This window comes from Pelodiscus sinensis, chromosome 22, assembly GCF_049634645.1.
Source record: "Pelodiscus sinensis isolate JC-2024 chromosome 22, ASM4963464v1, whole genome shotgun sequence".
Lineage (NCBI taxonomy): Eukaryota > Metazoa > Chordata > Testudines > Trionychidae > Pelodiscus > Pelodiscus sinensis.
In genome coordinates, this window is record NC_134732.1 from 14616892 (window position 1) to 14632328 (window position 15437).

A 15437-nucleotide genomic window follows, 5' to 3' on the forward strand; every position below is an offset into this window, starting at 1 on the left:
AGTGTGGCATGCACATATTGTGCAGGTATGCGAGCAATGCTTCTCAACATATGTAATTATACCAGGATATCTTCATGCATTCATTCACAGTAACACATAGCATGTAGATCAAGAAAGGAGTAGTGGTGTTAGCACAATCTTATTTCTAACAATGTTCTACAGAAATGTTTTATGTACAAGAATAAGGCAAAGCTAACAAAGACAGCGCTGTAGCATGTTTACCTGCAGGGTATGGACTATACAGCAATCTGTCAATGTCATCTGAATGCAATTAAGGTGTTTGCTGCGATATATGAAGTCAGGTTACACCCCAAATACTTCAACCAGCTTTGCACCAAGGATGTCTTATCAAACCCAGGGGACAGACTACAGGCTGGATAACGACATCTCCCTCCCTAACAATACAATCTAATCAATGCACCACAGCCTTTTGATAGCTGCCTTCTACAATCTGAAGCTAACACTAAAAGCCCAGCTAAACATCAAAGACGATTCTCTTGCAAGGCGTGTTACTGGGGTTAAAAGTGCACAAAGGGAGTAAAAAAATAGATAACTGTTTACATTGTTTTTAAGTAACTCTCCTTGACTTTATGACCAGTCTCACAGGATAACAGAAAGAATGAAGAGGGGTTTGGAGAATTACACAAATGGCCTGAGCCACACTTTTCTCTATGAATGAGGTCACCAAATTGCTTTTAGCCCAAGCATATGCAGTCACGTACCTCCCAAGTAAAAGCACAGAGGTGCTCATCCACAGCTAAGTCTTCACCTTTATGTGTCCAACTGCACGGAACGAACCTGGGCTTAGATTAAGCCCTTACTAACAAGAAGCGTCAATGTGTAGAGATGAGCTACGTGTACCTAAGACCGTGACTGGCAATACAGATTTGCATCATTCAGTTAGCACTGCATACAAACCCTATAGCTGATATTACTAAATCATTTAGTATAGCTTGAGTTATTGACTGTGCTCTCAGTAACTAGCTTTAATTTCCTTTGGGATGTCTACAAGTCAGCATGGAAGCTCCCTATTTACTCTAGGTACCTTTAAATATTTTGCCTTGCTCACAAGGGACAGAGATATGTTATTGTCTATAACGTATTATATATGGGGACAACGTACCCCAACAGACTTGCCTCTCAGGACTGGGCCCAGGTCACGCTCAGCTCTCAGAGCAAAAACAGTACGGGTTACAAGTGTGGCGTGGAAAACTTAGGCTCTGTTCTTATAAGTGGAGATGCTGATTTTTGATGATGAACTAGTGCTTTTATGATTAATGTAAGAAAGGTATTGGCTGAGGTGTAATACAACAGTGACCAGCTAAACAAGCCAGGCAAGTTCCACACACCTCTTTCCATGAAAAGATGGCAAATGACAAACCCAGGCCCGCCAGAAGGTGAACTTGGCATTTTCCAAGTCTTCTCTTGGGTTCAGCTAGGAGTCACATTATAATATATGGTTGATCCTAATGCTGGAGGATGAGGCAGTGCACATAACCTATTTAAATACAGAATTGTGAAGCTAGCCAGTGACTGGTCACTTGCTGGATCTCATCACACATTCCAGGGCCTAGTTCATTCCCTGATCAATCAATATAGCTGCTCCCTTTCAATGCGACTCCCATGTTTTAAGCAAAAGATCTACTGTTTAGTGAAAATTAAGGTAATCAGAATAAGTGGTACTGATGAGTGGCAATCAGAGCTGCTGCCTGAGGATGAGAGAGATTGGTTTATGATGGAAAGACCTGGCAATCAGACAGTACTCATTTTAATAATGTTATCTTGTTATGATTCAAATGAAGACAGGAACCCATGGCAAAATAGTAGCATTGGGCATCATCCCGATACGTAAGTCCTGTGCTGCCATGCTGTGATCACAACCTGGATGCTAAACTGCTGGGCTGGCAGTTCTTAGCTTTAAGAAGGAGAGAAGGATCAGGAAAGAACCCCTCTCCTTGGCCTCTTGGAGGCAGTCCAGACTTCCTCTACGGTGAGAAAGTGGCCATAACAATTTTGAGGTGATTCTATGGGAATAAAATAGGAAGATCCAAAAGGCAGGGCCACTCTGGCTTGAGAGTGATATGGAGAGAAAAGGAAACCACCCTTAAAGGCAGTGGTAATACTTTAACCTGTCACGTTAACTGCTGCTATCTGGCTCCCTTGTAGTTCATCTACAACTAAAACTTACATTGGCATAGCTCTCTTTGGTCAGGGATGTGAAAAAGCTCACTTCCCTAAGCCACACAACTACGCTGACAAAAGAATACTGCTTTCCACATACCTAAAACTGATCCTACAGGAAAAACTTAAAAAACAACACAATCTGGTAGCACTTTAAAGACTAACAAAACACGTAGATGGTATTATGAGCTTTTGTGGGCACAACCCACTTCTTCACATGGGTTGTGCCCACGAAAGCTCATGATACCATTTACGAGTTTTGTTAGTCTTTAAAGTGCTACCAGACTATGTGTTTTCCTGTTACAGACTAACTCAGCTACCCCTCTGAAACTGTTCCTACAGTGGCAGAACAGCTCCTTCTGTTGATAAAGGCAATATCTACACTGGGGGTTATATCAGAATAGGCTCTATCAGCAGTTCCCAACTTTTTCCAGATGGGGACCAATTTTGACAATTCAGGAAGACTTGGTGACCCAAGGCAATTGAAGAACAGGGGCAGGAGAGGAGGCAGAGCCACCTGGGGAGACACTTGGCAACCCTTCTGAAACGTAATGGAGACCCATATTTGGGTCCCGACCCATAGGTTGGGAAAAGCTGCTCTATAGGGAAGACATAAAATAGGACAGAGGAGATTTTCACTTGCAGGACTAGTCTACAATGTAAAGTTGCATCTGTCTCAGCGTTGTGAAAAATCCACATTCCTCAGTAGGGATATTAACAGCTATCTGGTTAACTGATAAGAGACTGCTTACTGGTCCTGGTTAACTGCAACAACTCCCCCCTTTCGCCACGTGTTCTGCATTTAAAACTCAGACTGGCAGGCTTGCTCATTCCCAATCTTCTGGTCTGAGTTTTAAATGAAGAGCACTCAGGGGAGCTGCATATTGCCCTGTGCGGCTGCCTCTGATACAGAAGGAGCAGCAGCATATGATGACCAGGGGCTCCGTGGGACTGGGGCCAAGAGTACACTGGTTGCCAGCCCCACCCTCGGGGGGGAAACTGAGTTACTCTGTAACTAAGAATTTTAGCAGTTATACGATTATTAAAATAATCAATTTCTAACATTCCAAATCCTCAGAGATGTCATTAAGCTGACCTGGTACTGACAATGGTAGGCTGAAAGGAGAATTCATCTAACGATCTACCTGGCACCTTCTGGGGAGGTGAATTAATTACAGCAATGGAAGAAACCCTCCCATCACTGAAGTGAGTGTCTACATTTAAAACACTGCAGTGACATAAGTGTGCTGCCTTAGTATTTTAAGGGCAGACATAGCCATGGTCTTAGATTTCAGTGGGAGTTAGGTGCGCAGGCATTTTTAAAAATCCCACCCAGGTTCTTAAAGATGCAGACTGGCTTCCGAAGTACCCTTACAAAGCTGGCTCTTCTGACAAAGGTTTGGCACCGCCCACCCGTACCTTTGCTGTTAACTATTTTAATACTTGGCCTGAGGGAATAAGGACATAATCACCTGTAGGACACTGCGCTTGTGAAGATTTGTCAAAGGGAAAGAAAGAGAAATGCCAATGCAGGCACTTGCTTACTGTGTTTGTTTTTCTTCTCTGGAAGAGGGGGTGGTTTCTCTGGGTCACCCGTAGAGTCAGGAGCAGCAAACTCAGTAATGAATTCAGCTGGCACTGAAGAATTGCCCTGCTGGAAGGGCAAGACAGGAACAAATGCTGAGAAAGGTACTGATGAGAGAGCTCCTGGGTTCTGCATATCATCTTCTGAGATGTTATCATATTGTGAGGGGTGCCTCTCATAGGAAATCCTGCAGCCCGCATTATCCAAAATCTGAGAGGCTGCACTCCGCCTCTTCTTCTCTGGCAAGGCTGGAGGAGTCTCTGTAGACTGTGTTGCTGTCAATGGGCTGCAGTATTGCGGTTGGGGGGAACTGCTCGGTGGCAGCTGGAAAACGTGTCCATGTAATGGGGAGCCACACTCGCCCAAGGACTCTGGCAATGGGCTGAGGACACTTGGCACCTGCTGAGGTATCTGGTCAGCATTAGAGAGGTCCTGTTGCAGGAATTCATAGTCCGGATCATAGTGATCTGTGTACAACAAAGATGATAAAAACATCATGCATTATTCACACCTAAACTCAGTTACTGCATATTGCCCACATGTGATCCATGCAGCGAGGGCTGGGGGAGGCAGGCCCTACAGGCCCCTCCTACAGCCCTGCCCCTTGGCTGAGGCCCCGCCCCCTACCACAGGGAGGGGAGGAGGCTGGGCAGTGTGCCAAGCATGCACCCTCCACAGGGACTGGGTGGGCGTGCATGACGCCAGCCTCCCCGGCCCCCAGAGCACTGGGGAGGGAGGAGCCGTGCAGCCCAAGCACCCTCCGGAATGAGCCCACAGCCCCAAGAGTACTGGGGAGGAAGAAGGCCATGTGGCTCCAGCCTGCCCGGCCCTGGAGCATGAGGCGGGTGAGCACTCGGGGGCACAACACTCCACCCTCAGTACATCTACACTAGGTATTCCGGGGGTGGAGTGTGGGTGGGGTCACACCAGGTGGTTTGGAAAGGCAAAGCCTTCCCCTGCCTAGGCTACAAGACACCCATAGTTACATCTCCTTCAAAATCTGAAAATAAAATAGGTTTAACCTAGTGGAACTGCCCTTTTCTATTGATGGGCAGAAATGGGGTTAAAACAAACAAGCATTTTACCTTGTGACCCAAACCGAGTCTGAATTCAGACTTCTTACAGCTAAACGATTTCTGAACTTTCATGCCTTTCCTCACCCGCAACAGAATATAATTCATCCACCAGCAGCAGCTATCCTGGCAGGAGCTCATTATAATTCTGCATCATGGCTCTGAAAAGACTAAACTCTGGAATGAACTGGAACTCCCCACTGGCTCTGAAGAGACCCTCTGCTTACCTAATGTTTCACAGCTTGTGTTGCGGGAGCACTGCCCACTGTCCCGGTCCAGCGAGGAGAGCTGCTCGTCAGACTTGCTGAGCTTACCCATGCTACTGCATGGTGAGAGGCGAGGGGATTCCCCTCCATAGGAGTGGCTGCCACCCGACAGCCTCCTCTGTGCATAACAGTCAGCATCAAAATCCTTAGGTAGAAACAACAAAACATTTTCATCAGCTTGTCAGTGAACAGCAGGAATGCTAAGAGATAAGGCATACACTAGTGATGTGCAGAAAGAGGGATGGGAATTGTACTATGCTACACAATACTAATGGGCGGTCGGTGCAGCTAGGATTGGGAGCGGCAGGCCCCCAGCCTACATACAGCCCCTCCTACTCTGCTGAGGCGCCGCCCACCCACAGGAAGGGGAGGAGGTGGGGCAGCATGCCAAGTGCGTGCCCCGGCCATAGGCAGAGGAGGGGAGGGAGCGAGCATAGGTTACCAGATGGTTTAACGAAAAATACCAAACACCCCCCACCCCCCCAAAAAAAACTGAGGAAAAAATTCTGTTGAGGGGAAAACAAGGGGGGGAAGACTAAAATTGTTGAGAGTCATTAAGCAAATAAATAAATAAATAAATAAATAAATAAATAAAGCAAAACAGCATTACAACAGCATGGCCCTTCAAGGGCATGCAGAGTCCGAATAGGGCTAGGAAGAAGAGTAGTTGAGCACTAAGACCCAGGGAAGGCATTGATTCCCCTTGCTGAGGTCTTTAGGCTTTTTGCTGGAGGCCATCTTGTTTTCTTGGTTGAGCCAGAAGGGAGCTTCCCTGCTGAACCAGGTAAACAGGAGGTCTGGGGGCCCTGTTGCTGAGTGTATCATAGGGTTGCCAGGTGTCCGGTATTTTCGCCTCCTGGAAGGGGAAAAAACCCCCAGAAAATACTGGACAATTTAGGTGTCTGATATTTTCTGAATTTTTTTTTTTTTTTTTACTGGAGAGGAGGCGAAAATACCGGACTGTCCGGGTCAATACCGGACACCTGGTAACCCTAAGCGAGCAAGTATACACCCCAGCCTCCCAGGCCCCAGAGCACTGGGGAGGGAGGAGGGTTCCAACCTCCCCGTCCCAGAGCACAGGGACAGCAGGCATTTAGGGACAGCAATACCCCTCCCCCCTCCAGCAGGCATATATTTTAGCGCTGTACCAATGACAAATAATAGTTATGGGAAGGCAAACAAACAACCCATGTAATTCCATCATTTTTCTAATTTCCCTACTATTCAGCTATTTTACCCATGCCAAGCCCATTAATGGACAGAACACAACTGTTTAAACCCCTCTCTTTAGGTTAAATGTATTTTAAGATGCCTGCATATGACGTTTTGAGCTCCCCAACGTGCTGCACGAACCATATGTCCATTCCAACAGAGTTCTTTAAAAATAGGTCAGATGACCAACTTGGTTTAACAGAAATCTGTGTCAATCTTAAACACAATAAGGAAGCTTACAAGAAGTGGAAACTTGGATAGATGACTAGGGAGGAATATAAAAATATTACTCAAGAATGAAGAGGTATAATCAGGAAGGTCGCAGGCCAACTGGAGTTGCAAGTTAGCAAGGGATGAATAAGAAGGAATTCTACAGGTATGTTAGCAACAAGGAGGTCAGGAAAAGCGCAGGACCCTTATTGAATGGGGAAGTCATCTTACTGACAGATGATGTGGAAAAAGCTGAAGTACTCAATGTTTCTCTCCCCCTCAACCCTCGGTCTTCATGGACGAGGTCAACTCCCAGGCTGCTGCACTGGGCAGCACAGCATGGGAGGAGGTGAGCAGCCCTCAGTTGTGAAAGAGCAGATTAAGGATTTTTTTTTAGAAAAGCTGGACTTGCACAAGTCCATGGAGCTGGATCCAACACATCTAAAAGTGCTGAAAGAGTTGGCTGATGTGACAGCAGTGTCATTGGCCATCATCTATGAAAACTCATGGCGACTGAGGGAGGTCCCAGACCACTGGAAAAAGGCAAATATAGTGCCCATCTTTAAAAAAGGAAGAAGGAGACTCCAGGGAGCTCTTGATCAGTCAGTCTCACCTCTGTCCCTGGGAAAAAAATAAATCACAGAATAGATCCCCAAGGAGTCTATTTTGGAACATTTGGAGGAAAGGAAGATGATCAGGAACAGCCGACATAGGTTCACCAAGGGCAAGTTATGCCTGGCCATCCTAATTGCCTTCAAGGATGGGATAACTGGCTCTGTAGATGTGGGGAAAGCAGTGTACGTGATAGATCTTGACCTTAACAAAATTTCTTGTACATTCTCCCACACTATTCTTGCCAGCAAGTTAAAGTAGTAAGACTTGGAGGAATGGACTATAAGATGGACAGAAAACCCTCAGCAAGTTCATGGATGACACTAAGCTGAGGGGAGAGGTAGATACGCTTGAGGGTAGGAATAGGGTCCAGAGTGACTGACGAATTGGAGAATTGGCCCAAAAGAAATCTAATGAGGCTCAACAAGGACAAGTGCAGAATCCTGCACTGAGGATGGAAGAATCCCATGCACTGCTACTGGCTGGGGACTAACTGGCTAAGTGGCTGTTCTGTAGTGAAGGACCTGGGGATTACAGTGGACAAGAAGCTGGATATAAGTCAACAGCATGTCCCTGTTGCCAAGCAAGACATATTGGGTTGCATTAGTAGAAACATTGCCAACATACTGAGGGAAGTGATTATTCCCCTCTGTTTGGCACTGGTGAGGCCACATCTGGAGTACTGCATCCAGCTTTGGGCCCTCCACTACAGAGAGAACATAAGAATGGCCATACTGGGTCAGACCAAAGGTCCATCTAGCCTAGTAGCCAGTCTGCTGACAGTGGCCAGTGCCAGGTGCCCCAGAGAGAGTGAACACAAGTAATCATTACGTGATCCCTTTCCTGTCATCCAGACAAACAGAAGCTAAGGACACAATTCCTACCCATCCTGGCTAGTAGCCATTGATGGACCCAACATCCATGAATTTATCTAGCTTTTTTTTTTTTTGGACCCTATTAAAGTTCTGGTCTTCACAACATCCTCTGGCAACATGTTCCACAGGTTGACTGTGCACTGAGTGAAGAAAAAGAAAGGATATGGACAAACTGGAGAAAGTTCAGCGGAGGGAAATGAAAATGATCGGGGGCTGGGACACATGACTTATCAGGAGCGGCTGAGAGAAATGAGTGTATTTAATCTGCAGAAGAGAAGAATGAGGGAGGAATTTGATAGTAGCCTTCAACTACCTGAAGGGGGGTTCCAAAGAGGATGGAGCCAGGCTATTCTCAGTGGTGGCAATTGACAGAACAAGGATCTCACCTTGCAGTGGGGGAGGTCTAGGTTGGATATCAACAAAAAAACTATTTAACTGGGAAGGTAGTGAAGCAATGGAATGGGTTACTTAGGGAGGTGGTGGAATCTCCATCTTTAAAGGTTTTTAAGGCCTGGTTTGACAAGCCCTGGCTGGGATATTTTAGTTGGGGTGGTCCTGCTTTGAGTGTGGTTGGACTACATGATCTCCTGAGGCCTCTTTTTTAACTCTAATTATGATTCTAAAACAAGGGTTATTTGGCAAAAGAGGTAGTGGTCTGGGTGCTGCAGTGTTTCTTTCAGCTTCCACCATTGCATTTCAGGATACGATTCTCATATTTTTTAAGAGTTAATGCCATTACCTGTCTGTTGATTCCAATAGGTAAACTAGATCCACTGGTGGCTCGACTCATAGGTGCCACTACTGCCACTCTGGTAGGAGAAGGTGCAGACTGCCTTTTCTTAGGGGGCAATGCTGGAGGAGGGCTGCAAGACCAAAAAAAAAAAAAAAAAAAAAAGTTCAGATACTTCAAATACTTCATTATAAAAAAGCTGCATTGAGGCTCTAGGGGTCAGGATTATATCTGACTCACCACATTAGGTAGATGGTCATCCCTGCTCTGTACTGTCTATACTGAAAGGGCCCTATATTTTTGCACTGGCACCAGTATAATGCTGGGAAATGCCTACCTCTTATAACACTGAAGTGGTTTTATCACAATATATGGGACTGATCTCACTCTATGTTCAGAAGTTGCTTCTAATACCACTGATATAGAAGTCAGCTGATGCTCAAGCTGCATGGTGCCATAAGCACGCACACATTCTCTTCCTGGAATATACCACGGCTTTTCATATATTCCATTATAATTCAGAATTGCAATTGTCATTGCCACCCACAGACTTCAATAGCAGAAGACCCTCATGTTTCTAAGTAACCACATGAGGTACATTTTCACACCACCAACTAGCAGCGGTGTTATAGTGGTCAATCATATAACATGCACACACCATATGCACATGCTGAAGCCTAGAGGTTTTTCCTCCTTCTCAGAATAGAGTGTAGAAACTTTTTTGTGGTTACTATTTAGAAAGAGGAAGGACACACAGTTAAAAATGACTTTTACACAGTTTAAATCCCTTTCACCAGTTTCTTAATGTGCTAAACAATGTGCAACTAACTGCGTGTAGATTCTTCTTTATATGTGGCATCTCCATTCCTGGAAGTTTTCAACTAAGGTGGCCCATTTGGTATGATCCTCTGCTAATCTCTTTGCAGATTAACAGTCCATCCAGTCCTTCTGATTCAACTAGGATAATATATTGTCCACCCAAATTCTTCTTTTTCTGCCTCATGATCTCTGGCCACCTACATTCTCTTCCAGTGCCTATAAACACACATTGCCTGCTGAACCCCTTAAAATGTGCACAGCAAATTAAATCTTTCTTGTCATGAGATCCCGGATTATCCTTTGCTTAGTTCCAATAAATTACGATACTTTGTAATGGCTACATAGTCTACCCATGATATTTTCAGAATGCTGCTAAAATTACCCTTGAAATGAACAAAAAGACTCCCTTTGGTTTTGATGAGAACTGATCAAGTCCCATACGCATATAACTAAAACATCACAGGAAAATGTCATTCTCCAGGGCCTTTGTGTACTTTTCAATAAGACTATATAGTACACATTTTCTTCCAAGTATCTTCCCAAAGGAAGTGTTAGCCTAAAATTATACATGGGGAAAGAAAGGCACAAATAAAGGGACTTGCTCAAAACAGACAACAAACCAGTGGCCAAGTTGGAAACAGATCCCAGGAATCTTGACTCTCAGACTTTGCCAATAGGCAATTCTGGCTTCACATCTTACACAAAGACCTCTGAAGTTTCTTTAGCCACAGCAGCCACCAGTTTTCCATTTGGAAAACGTAAACCATATGAAGCACACCATCCAGGATTTTTAAAATCCTTCCTGTCCTGCAGGAAGGGAGAGACATTTTTCAGGGACTCAATGTTATTCAGAGAATTCACCCTGAAGGGCAGGAAATGCAACATGGCAGAGAAAGAGTTTACAACGGTAAGGGCTGTAGTTACAACAAGGGGACATCTATAACAAACAGAAGGATTTCTCTCATGTACAGGTTACATTGGGGGGCTAATGTAATAAGGTTGTATTCAGTAGTGAGAATGGGCATGACTGTTATACAAGAGGCAGGCTGCATGTCAGGATTACCTGTTTTCTGCCACACGAATGCAAGGTAGAGGGGGCTTGGGAGGGGCAATCTCTTCATCCATTGAGTCGGTCAGTACGTCGGCAGACTGAGACATACTAGTTGTCTTATTGAGAATCTCCATCTCTCTGTCCGTCAGGGGAAGCTCTGAGGGACTGCAAAGCATAAACCACAATTTGTAGAACACTACCTGCATGTGATTTACACATATGCTTTAAAATACACATTTATAAGAAGTAACACTGAAAGGCAAAAAATACTTTCTCACAGCAAAATTTCATAGGCTTCCACAATGTAACATGCACAGCAGCAGCCAGATGACTTCTTGTTGCCAGATTTCAGCATCTTTCCTCACACTGGTTGTTCCTTGCTCCTCAAGTAACCCACTGTAATCAGAAGAACTCTTGGAGGAGTATGGTGCTTTCCAGAGTGAGGAAATGTGCCAGATCCTGGTCCTAAAGTATTCAGCTACCATGAACAAAGAAAAACTCACACACAGACAGGGATGTGTGTGTGTCTTTTAAGGCGTCAAACAACCATTTGTCATTGACCTACCTGTCGGATTTACATACTGGTAAACTGGGCTTAACTGGGCTTGTGGGAGATGGATGTTCCTTCTTCTCGACTGAGAGTCTGACCAGCTCCTACATAAAGGCAAAAAACAGCAAAATGTAGCACAATAGCAGCAATCTTTCTGCTCCCCCGAGAAAGCTGTCAGAACAACTTGTAGAAAGGTCTCAAGAGCACCAAATCTTCACATATTGTAACACTAGCATACTATGAAATATTACAACTAGCTAAAGAAAACAGCAGTGATCCAAAGAAATTAATACAATGCAGTCTATGATGCATAAGCCTTTTTTGTGTTTATTTTGCTAACTTGTAAAATATAGGACTTTGCACTGAATCTCACTAGTAAGCAGTGGGACTTAGCAAGGACCTTCTGGATTTAGTTCCTACTTAAGACATTTTTATCCTAATTTCAGAGACCCTTCACAACCAGAGTTACAAGTGGGACTCCAGGACTGGGTATGCCATCTTCACGGCCTCTAACTTTTATTGCTTCTCATCTTTTCAGTTGGAATGGACTTTACTAATGACATCATTCACCACACCAACACTGGAGATTCCTCTTATTTCTAGTGAAAACACTTCAAAAGAAAGAAAGTTGAGCCTAAAAGCCCAGATGCCCATTTTGTTCCTTGCCAGAGAAATAGAAGTCACTCTACTGCCTCCAAAAACCAGGCATAACAAAAGGGTTTGCTAATAACTGGAGGTCTTAGACAAGAAATCCTGTGGAGATACCCAAACTGGTACAGTGCAATGCACTATTCACAATCACCTCTATCCTCCATCACAGAGAAATTTTAAATCAAGATTGGATGTTTTCCTCAAAGACAGGCTCTAGCAATTATTTTGGGGAAGTCCTCAGATGTGAGTTATATAGAAGTTCAGAAGTGACTAGATGATCATAACAAATATTCTAGCAGCACCTTAAAGACCAACAAAACATGTAGATGGTATCATGAGCTTTCATGGGCTTAACCCACTTTATATGACTGGAGTATTAAAAGTCCAGATCCAAGAATAAATAAGGGAAGGCGCAGGGGGAGAAGGAGAAGGGAAAAGAAAAAAAATACAGGCAGTCCCCAGGTTACGTACAAGATAGGGACTGTAGGTTTGTTCTTAAGTTGAATTTGTATGTAAGTTGGAACTGGTGTCCAGATTCAGCCGCTGTTGAAACTGACCAGCGGCTGACTACAGGAAGCCTGAGGCAAAGCTGCTCTGCTCCGGGCTTCCTGGAATCAGCCGCTGATTCGTTTCAACAGCGGCTGAATCTGGACGCCTGGGACAGAGCAGCTGGGGCGCTGCCGGGTAGGTCCCCACAGCGCCGCACCTCGGCGCTGCAGGGACCAACCCGGCAGCACCCCAGCTGCTCTACCCCAGGCGTCCCCAAGTTAGCTGCTGCTGAAACTGATCAGCGGCTGATTCCAGGAAGCCCGGGGCAGAGCTGCTCTGCCCCAGGCTTCCCGGAATCAGCTGCTGATCACTTTCAACAGCGGCTGAGTCTGGACACCTGGGACAGAGCAGCTGGGGTGCTGCCGGGTTGGTCCCTGGTCTGCTGGGGGGAGAGGGGGCGCGCAGCTAGTGCCCCCCCCCAGCAGACCAGGCTTTTCTCGCCGCGGAGGACCCGGGCGGTCCCGCCGCCCGCGTCCTCCGCGGCGAGAAAAGCCGCTCCACGTCGCCCTGGTCTGCTGGGGGGCCCCCAGCAGACCAGGGAGACGCGGAGCGGCTTTTCTTGCCGCGGCTTTGCTCCGCGTCTCCCTGGTCTGCTGGGGGGGGGTCCCCCCAGCAGACCAGGGAGACGCGGAGCGGCTTTTCTCGCCGCGGAGGACGCGGGCGGCGGGACCGCAGCGCGTCTGGGCGGTCCGCCGCCCAAGTCCTTGGCGGCGAGAAAAGCCCTGTTCGTATCTAGGGATCCGACATAAGTCGGATCCACGTAAGTCGGGGACTGCCTGTAGTGAATTACATTGTTTAAGTCACAATGATCATAATCATTCCTTCTGGCCTTGGGTTGTAGGAATCTACTCAAAATAAAAGCTTAACTCAGAAAGAATAATACATTCATATGTAGTGAAGTAATCTTGAAATAACTCCATTTAGTGGGAAATAACCTAGGCTCCTTCCTAAGAGCTCTGAATCATAGTTTGAAGATTATTAGCACCTCAAAGGAGATGACCCAATAACTTTGTTGACATAAGACTTTAAGGCAACTTTGCTTACACTAGTGACTAATCTAGACTACAAATAAAGGTGTTCAGTAAGCCATATTATCAATTTTACCAACCTGAAATGTAAGTAAGCCTGTCCAATAACATAATATGCCCTGTGAATAAAGTTGAGTACAGGCAGTCCCCGGGTTACGTACAAGATAGGGACTGTAGGTTCGTTCTTCAGTTGAATCTGTATGTAAGTCGGAACTGGCGTCAGCCACTGCTGAAACTGATCAGTTTCAACCGCGGCTGAATCTGGACGCCAGTTCTGACTTACATACAGTTTCAACTGAAGAAACCCAGGCGTCGCCAAGTCAGCTGCTGCTGAAACTGATCAGCTGCTGATTCCAGGAAGCCTGGGGCAGAGCAGCTGGGGTGCTGCCGGGTTGGCCCGGAGCGGCGCTGCGGGACAAACCCGGCAGCCCCAGCTGCTCTACCCCAGGGGTAGGCAAGAAAAGCCTGGTCTGCTGGGGGGGGGGACACTAGCTGCACACCCCCCCCCCCCAGCAGACCAGGGAGACGGGGTGGCGGGACCGCCCAAGTCCTCCACGGCTTTGCTCCGTCTCCCTGGTCTGCTGACCTGGGATACGCGGAGCAAAGCCGCAGAGCACGCGGGCAGTGGGACAGTCCAGGCGCGCCGCGGATGTCCCACTGCTGGCGTGCTCCAAGGCTTTGCTCCCCATCTCCCTGGTCTGCTGGTCAGACCAGGGAGTCGGGGAGCAAAGCCCTGGAGCACGCCCGCAGCGGGACAGCCCAGGCGCACCGCGGCTGTCCCGCTGCGGGCGTGCTCCAAGGCTTTGCTCCCCATCTCCCTGCAGACCAGGGAGATGGGGAGCAGCTTTTCTCACCCTGGAGGACAGGGGCGGCGGACCGCGGCGCATCTGGGCGTCCTGCCGCTCCCGTCCTCCAGAGCGAGAAAAGCCCCGTTCGTAACTGCGGATCCGACATAAGTCGGATCCGCGTAACTCGGGGACTGCCTGTATAGGACCTCACTTTGGTTAACCAATAAAAGAATTTAATTGTTTTAAGTTTTATAAATATAGATATGTAATTACCAAAAATGTATAATTTTGTTTTCTATACGATTTGCTTCCACTTTCTGAGTTAAATCTGCATAAAGACAACTTCTGTACTGTATTTGACTATAACTGATATGCAGGGCTTGATGAACGGCAGCGAAAGCCGCTCGTCAGCTCCGCACTGCGCATGCGCAAGACCCACATGCGCATGCCGCAAATGAACAGGGCACCCGGCTGAAATCTACTCACCACGGGCAAGTAGATTCAATACTTTGTCGAGCCCTGCTGATAAGACTGTGGATAAAGAGATAAGGGCACAATAATCCGAACTACAAGTCTGCCAGCAGTCAAAACAATCACTCATGCTCCAACAATGCCATTATAGTGGAGAACACATTTTATGGAGGTTTGAAGCAAACAAATAGATCTGTTGCTCAAAGATCAACATCCCCTGGTCCAATCAGACTGGATAGCTACCAGTGCTTTCAGATTATAGTGGCTCCCCCTGCATGTTATTCAAAAGAAGCTGCAAAGTACTAATTTTTTTAAACAACCCGACAATCAGCTAACAATTGCACATCCAAATCTGATGAGTTAGGAAACAATGTTCAATGCTTCATAAGACATGAATAAACATGATTACAACAACATCATCACCATCCTATTAACGAAAAGTAGGCTGAAGCCTATTTCAACAAAACACATACCCATAGCAGACTTGTTTTGGCATTGGGGATGATGTTTATGTGCCTGGCCGGGTTTGTGCTCAAAACCAATCCACCTTGCGTACACCAGTCAAGAGTAGAGCAAAACACCCAGCTTTACAGATGCCAGCCCTGGAGAGCCACATCTACTATATATTTGAGAGAGTTTGTCTGTCTGTGAGTAAGCAAGCCTATGTCTGTCTGTTCAAGAACTCCTCCTAACTGGTAAGAGCTAGGACCACCAAGTTTAGTATATACCTTCCCCTGATCATAACTTAAAGCAAGGGAAGGGTTTGCTAGTGTATGCATAAAGATT

The 15437-nt window shown here is 46.3% G+C and overlaps 1 protein-coding gene across 8 annotated transcripts in view; it reads right to left on the reverse strand.

Annotated features, from left to right (window-relative positions):
- Nucleotides 1–15437, reverse strand: part of RAPGEF1 (Rap guanine nucleotide exchange factor 1) — a 151797-nt gene that overhangs the window by 58021 nt on the left and 78339 nt on the right. For all 8 annotated transcript variants that reach the window (XM_075905548.1, XM_075905547.1, XM_075905549.1 and 5 more), the window contains exons 5-9: nt 11180–11268; nt 10627–10779; nt 8754–8877; nt 5067–5250; nt 3727–4233 (exon numbers count right to left, since the gene is read on the reverse strand). In XM_075905548.1, the coding sequence (XP_075761663.1) occupies nt 3727–4233; nt 5067–5250; nt 8754–8877; nt 10627–10779; nt 11180–11268 (1057 nt within the window). The remainder of the gene's footprint in view (nt 1–3726; nt 4234–5066; nt 5251–8753; nt 8878–10626; nt 10780–11179; nt 11269–15437) is intronic.